The sequence below is a fragment of the Corvus hawaiiensis genome, unplaced genomic scaffold, assembly GCF_020740725.1.
Source record: "Corvus hawaiiensis isolate bCorHaw1 unplaced genomic scaffold, bCorHaw1.pri.cur scaffold_262_ctg1, whole genome shotgun sequence".
Taxonomy (NCBI): Eukaryota; Metazoa; Chordata; class Aves; order Passeriformes; family Corvidae; genus Corvus; species Corvus hawaiiensis.
The window spans coordinates 24,528-31,719 of NW_025963326.1; the positions used below are offsets into that span (position 1 = coordinate 24,528).

The 7,192-nt window shown below is 56.7% G+C and overlaps 1 protein-coding gene across 1 annotated transcript; it reads left to right on the plus strand.

The window, feature by feature from the left end:
• Positions 1 to 228: 228 nt before the first annotated feature.
• Positions 229 to 5,944, plus strand: LOC125320885 (cell wall protein DAN4-like; the record flags this gene model as incomplete). Its single annotated transcript, XM_048293304.1, has 2 exons — positions 229 to 390; positions 5,893 to 5,944. Coding segments are annotated over exons 1-2 (214 nt in total), but the record flags the coding sequence as incomplete, so codon positions are not given.
• Between the last annotated feature and the right edge of the window lie 1,248 nt (positions 5,945 to 7,192).

The window sequence follows — 7,192 nt, forward strand, 5'->3', positions numbered from 1 at the left end:
TCTGCCAGCACTGTGACTCTTCCTCGGAGCTCTACCGTGGAGACCACTTCAGCGGCTCTCACCTCAACTGCCCCCACCACCAGCACTGTGTTTGAGACCACCTCCACTGCTGCGGGTCGATCCACATCCCGCACTGAGACCACCTCTGTTTCCCCCACCACAAGGTCAGCTGTCCAGTCCACATCTCAGCCTGAGACAACGGCTTCAGCCTCTTCTACTCGGCCAGAGATGTCTTCACTTGTAACAACCTCCACAATCCCCTCAGCCACGGCACAAACTTATAGCCTGAAGCCTTCAACCACCACTCCAACCCCATCCAGTCCTGCTGGAATATTCACACCTGAGAAGATCACAACTTTGGCAACAGAGGCAACCTCCGCGACCACCACGGTCCTTGAACAAACGTCTTCCTCTGCTCCTGGGACAAGCCCAATTTCTGCCAGCACTGTGACTCTTCCTCGGAGCTCTACCATGGAGACCACTTCAGCAGCTCTCACCTCAACAGCACCCACCACCAGCACTGTGTTTGAGACCACCTCCACTGCTGCGGGTCGATCCACATCCAGCACTGAGACCACCACTGTTTCCACCACCACAAGGTCAGAAGTCTCCAGCTCGGCTGCCCCGGCCACATCTCAGCCTGAGACCACCACTTCAGCCTCTTCTACTCGGCCAGAGATGTCTTCACTTGTAACAACCTCCACAATCCTCTCGACTGCAGCACAGACTTCCAGCCTAAAGCCTTCAACCACCACTCCAACCCCATCCAGTCCTGCTGCAATATCCACACCAGAGAAGACCACAACCTCGGCAACAGAGGCAACCTCCACGACCACCACGGTCCCAGCACAAACGTCTTCCTCTGCTCCTGGGACAAGCCCAACTTCTGCCAGCACTGTGACTCTTCCTCTGAGCGCAACCGCTTCAGCAGCTCTCACCTCAACAGCACCCACCACCAGCACTGTGTTTGAGACCACCTCCACTGCTGCGGGTCGATCCACATCCCGCACTGAGGCCACCTCTGTTTCCACCACCACAAGGTCAGAAGTCTCCAGCTCGGCTGCCCAGTCCACATCTCAGCCTGAGACCACCACTTCAGCCTCTTCTGCTTGGCCAGAGACGTCTTCACTTTTGACAACCTCCACAATCCTCTCGACTGCAGCACAAACTTCCAGCCTAAAGCCTTCAGCCACCACTCCAACCCCATCCAGTCCTCCTGCAATATCCACACCTGAGAAGATCACAACATCAGCAACAGAGGCAACCTCCGCGACCACCACGGTCCTTGCACAAACGTCTTCCTCTGCTCCTGGGACAAGCCCAACTTCTGCCAGCACTGTGACTCTTCCTCGGAGCTCTACCGTGGAGACCACTTCAGCAGCACCCACCACAGCTGCCCCCACCACCAGCACTGTGTTTGAGACCACCTCCACTGCTGCGGGTCGATCCACATCCAGCACTGAGACCACCACTGTTTCCATCACCACAAGGTCAGAAGTCTCCAGCTCGGCTGCCCCGGCCACATCTCAGCCTGAGACCACCACTTCAGCCTCTTCTGCTCGGCCAGAGACGTCTTCACTTTTGACAACCTCCACAATCCTCTCGACTGCAGCACAAACTTCCAGGGCAAAGCCTTCAACCACCACTCCAACACCATCCAGTCCTGCTGGAATATCCACACCTGAGAAGATCACAACTCTGGCAACAGAGGCAACCTCCGTGACCACCACGGTCCTTGAAGAAACGTCTTCCTCTGCTCCTGGGACAAGCCCAACTTCTGCCAGCACTGTGACTCTTCCTCTGAGTGCGACCACTTCCGCAGCTCTCACCTCAACTGCCCCCACCACCAGCACTGTGTTTGAGACCACCTCCACTGCTGCGGGTCGATCCACATCCCGCACTGAGGCGTCCTTTTCCACCAAATCAAGGTCAGAAGTCTCCAGCTCGGCTGCCCAGTCCACACCTCCGCCTGAGACCACCACTTCAGCCTCTTCTGCTCGGCCAGAGACGTCTTCACTTTTGACAACCTCCACAATCCTCTCGACTGCAGCACAAACTTCCAGGGCAAAGCCTTCATCCACCACTCCAACACCATCCAGTCCTGCTGCAATATCCACACCTGAGAAGATCACAACTCCGGCAACAGAGGCAACCTCCACGACCACCACGGTCCCAGCACAAACGTCTTCCTCTGCTCCTGGGACAAGCCCAACTTCTGCCAGCACTGTGACTCTTCCATTGAGCGCAACCACTTCAGCAGCTCTCACCTCAACAGCACCCACCACCAGCACTGTGTTTGAGACCACCTCCACTGCTGCGGGTCAATCCACATCCAGCACTGAGGCCACCACTGTTTCCACCACCACGAGGTCAGAAGTCTCCAGCTCGGCTGCCCAGTCCACATCTCAGCCTGAGAAAAGAGCTTCAGCCTCTTCTACTCGGCCAGAGACGTCTCCACTTGTTACAACCTCCACAATCCCCTCAACCATGGCACAAACTTCCAGCCTAAAGCCTTCAGCCACCACTCCAACCCCATCCAGTTCTGCTGCAATATCCACACCTGAGAAGATCACAACTCCGGCAACAGAGGCAACCTCCGCGACCACCACGGTCCCAGCACAAACGTCTTCCTCTGCTCCTGGGACAAGCCCAACTTCTGCCAGCACTGTGACTCTTCCTCGGAGCTCTACCGTGGAGACCACTTCAGCGGCTCTCACCAGAGCTGCACCCACCACCAGCACTGTGTTTGAGACCACCTCCACTGCTGCGGGCCAATCCACATCCAGCACTGAGACCACCACTGTTTCCACCACCACAAGGTCAGAAGTCTCCCGCTCGGCTGCCCAGTCCACATCTCAGCCTGAGAAAAGAGCTTCAGCCTCTTCTACTCGGCCAGAGACGTCTTCACTTGTAACAACCTCCACAATCCTCTCGACTGCAGCACAAACTTCCAGGGCAAAGCCTTCAACCACCACTCCAACACCATCCAGTCCTGCTGCAATATTCACACCTGAGAAGATCACAACTCCGGCAACAGAGGCAACCTCCACGATCACCACGGTCCCAGCACAAACGTCTTCCTCTGCTCCTGGGACAAGCCCAACTTCTGCCAGCACTGTGACTCTTCCTCTGAGTGCGACCACTTCAGCAGCTCTCACCTCAACAGCACCCACCACCAGCACTGTGTTTGAGTCCCCCTCCACTGCTGCGGGTCGATCCACATCCAGCACTGAGGCCACCACTGTTTCCACCAAATCAAGGTCAGAAGTCTCCAGCTCGGCTGCCCAGTCCACATCTCAGCCTGAGACCACAACTTCAGCCTCTTCTACTCGGCCAGAGACGTCTTCACTTGTAACAACCTCCACAATCCTCTCAACCACGGCACAAACTTATAGCCTAAAGCCTTCAACCACCACTCCAACCCCATCCAGTCCTGCTGCAATATCCACACCTGAGAGGATCACAACTCCGGCAACAGAGGCAACCTCCACGATCACAACGGTCCCAGCACAAACGTCTTCCTCTGCTCCTGGGACAAGCCCAACTTCTGCCAGCACTGTGACTCTTCCTCGGAGCTCTACCGTGGAGACCACTTCAGCAGCACCCACCACAGCTGCCCCCACCACCAGCACTGTGTTTGAGACCACCTCCACTGCTGCGGGTCGATCCACATCCAGCACTGAGGCCACCACTGTTTCCACCAAATCAAGGTCAGAAGTTTCCAGCTCGGCTGCCCAGTCCACATCTCAGCCTGAGAAAAGAGCTTCAGCCTCTTCTACTCGGCCAGAGACGTCTCCACTTGTTACAACCTCCACAATCCCCTCAACCATGGCACAAACTTCCAGCCTAAAGCCTTCAGCCACCACTCCAACCCCATCCAGTCCTGCTGCAATATCCACACCTGAGAAGATCACAACTCCGGCAACAGAGGCAACCTCCGCGACCACCACGGTCCTTGCACAAACGTCTTCCTCTGCTCCTGGGACAAGCCCAACTTCTGCCAGCACTGTGACTCTTCCTCTGAGCGCAACCACTTCAGCAGCGCTCACCTCAACAGCACCCACCACCAGCACTGTGTTTGAGTCCCCCTCCACTGCTGCGGGTCGATCCACATCCAGCACTGAGGCCACCACTGTTTCCACCACCACAAGGTCAGAAGTCTCCAGCTCGGCTGCCCAGTCCACATCTCAGCCTGAGACCACCACTTCAGCCTCTTCTGCTTGGCCAGAGACGTCTTCACTTTTGACAACCTCCACAATCCTCTCGACTGCAGCACAAACTTCCAGCCTAAAGCCTTCAGCCACCACTCCAACCCCATCCAGTCCTCCTGCAATATCCACACCTGAGAAGATCACAACATCGGCAACAGAGGCAACCTCCGCGACCACCACGGTCCTTGCACAAACGTCTTCCTCTGCTCCTGGGACAAGCCCAACTTCTGCCAGCACTGTGACTCTTCCTCGGAGCTCTACCGTGGAGACCACTTCAGCAGCTCTCACCAGAGCTGCACCCACCACCAGCACTGTGTTTGAGACCACCTCCACTGCTGCGGGGCGATCCACATCCAGCACTGAGACCACCACTGTTTCCACCACCACAAGGTCAGAAGTCTCCAGCTCGGCTGCCCCGGCCACATCTCATCCTGAGACCACCACTTCAGCCTCTTCTACTCGGCCAGAGACGTCTCCACTTGTAACAACCTCCACAATCCTCTCGACTGCAGCACAAACTTCCAGGGCAAAGCCTTCAACCACCACTCCAACACCATCCAGTCCTGCTGGAATATCCACACCTGAGAAGATCACAACTCTGGCAACAGAGGCAACCTCCACGACCACCACGGTCCTTGCACAAACGTCTTCCTCTGCTCCTGGGACAAGCCCAACTTCTGCCAGCACTGTGACTCTTCCTCTGAGTGCGACCACTTCAGCAGCTCTCACCTCAACTGCCCCCACCACCAGCACTGTGTTTGAGACCACCTCCACTGCTGCGGGTCGATCCACATCCCGCACTGAGGCGTCCTTTTCCACCAAATCAAGGTCAGAAGTCTCCAGCTCGGCTGCCCAGTCCACATCTCAGCCTGAGACCACCACTTCAGCCTCTTCTGCTTGGCCAGAGACGTCTCCACTTGTAACAACCTCCACAATCGTCTCGACTGCAGCACAAACTTCCAGCCTAAAGCCTTCAGCCACCACTCCAACCCCATCCAGTCCTCCTGCAATATCCACACCTGAGAAGATCACAACATCGGCAACAGAGGCAACCTCCGCGACCACCACGGTCCTTGCACAAACGTCTTCCTCTGCTCCTGGGACAAGCCCAACTTCTGCCAGCACTGTGACTCTTCCTCTGAGGGCGACCACTTCAGCAGCTCTCACCTCAACTGCCCCCACCACCAGCACTGTGTTTGAGACCACCTCCACTGCTGCGGGTCGATCCACATCCCGCACTGAGGCCACCTCTGTTTCCACCACCACAAGGTCAGAAGTCTCCAGCTCGGCTGCCCAGTCCACATCTCAGCCTGAGACCACCACTTCAGCCTCTTCTGCTTGGCCAGAGACGTCTTCACTTTTGACAACCTCCACAATCCTCTCGACTGCAGCACAAACTTCCAGCCTAAAGCCTTCAGCCACCACTCCAACCCCATCCAGTCCTCCTGCAATATCCACACCTGAGAAGATCACAACATCAGCAACAGAGGCAACCTCCGCGACCACCACGGTCCTTGCACAAACGTCTTCCTCTGCTCCTGGGACAAGCCCAACTTCTGCCAGCACTGTGACTCTTCCTCGGAGCTCTACCGTGGAGACCACTTCAGCAGCACCCACCACAGCTGCCCCCACCACCAGCACTGTGTTTGAGACCACCTCCACTGCTGCGGGTCGATCCACATCCAGCACTGAGACCACCACTGTTTCCATCACCACAAGGTCAGAAGTCTCCAGCTCGGCTGCCCCGGCCACATCTCAGCCTGAGACCACCACTTCAGCCTCTTCTGCTCGGCCAGAGACGTCTTCACTTTTGACAACCTCCACAATCCTCTCGACTGCAGCACAAACTTCCAGGGCAAAGCCTTCAACCACCACTCCAACACCATCCAGTCCTGCTGGAATATCCACACCTGAGAAGATCACAACTCTGGCAACAGAGGCAACCTCCGTGACCACCACGGTCCTTGAAGAAACGTCTTCCTCTGCTCCTGGGACAAGCCCAACTTCTGCCAGCACTGTGACTCTTCCTCTGAGTGCGACCACTTCCGCAGCTCTCACCTCAACTGCCCCCACCACCAGCACTGTGTTTGAGACCACCTCCACTGCTGCGGGTCGATCCACATCCCGCACTGAGGCGTCCTTTTCCACCAAATCAAGGTCAGAAGTCTCCAGCTCGGCTGCCCAGTCCACACCTCCGCCTGAGACCACCACTTCAGCCTCTTCTGCTCGGCCAGAGACGTCTTCACTTTTGACAACCTCCACAATCCTCTCGACTGCAGCACAAACTTCCAGGGCAAAGCCTTCATCCACCACTCCAACCCCATCCAGTCCTGCTGCAATATCCACACCTGAGAAGATCACAACTCCGGCAACAGAGGCAACCTCCACGACCACCACGGTCCCAGCACAAACGTCTTCCTCTGCTCCTGGGACAAGCCCAACTTCTGCCAGCACTGTGACTCTTCCTCTGAGTGCGACCACTTCAGCAGCTCTCACCTCAACAGCACCCACCACCAGCACTGTGTTTGAGACCACCTCCACTGCTGCGGGTCAATCCACATCCAGCACTGAGGCCACCACTGTTTCCACCACCACGAGGTCAGAAGTCTCCAGCTCGGCTGCCCAGTCCACATCTCAGCCTGAGAAAAGAGCTTCAGCCTCTTCTACTCGGCCAGAGACGTCTCCACTTGTTACAACCTCCACAATCCCCTCAACCATGGCACAAACTTCCAGCCTAAAGCCTTCAGCCACCACTCCAACCCCATCCAGTTCTGCTGCAATATCCACACCTGAGAAGATCACAACTCCGGCAACAGAGGCAACCTCCGCGACCACCACGGTCCCAGCACAAACGTCTTCCTCTGCTCCTGGGACAAGCCCAACTTCTGCCAGCACTGTGACTCTTCCTCGGAGCTCTACCGTGGAGACCACTTCAGCGGCTCTCACCAGAGCTGCACCCACCACCAGCACTGTGTTTGAGA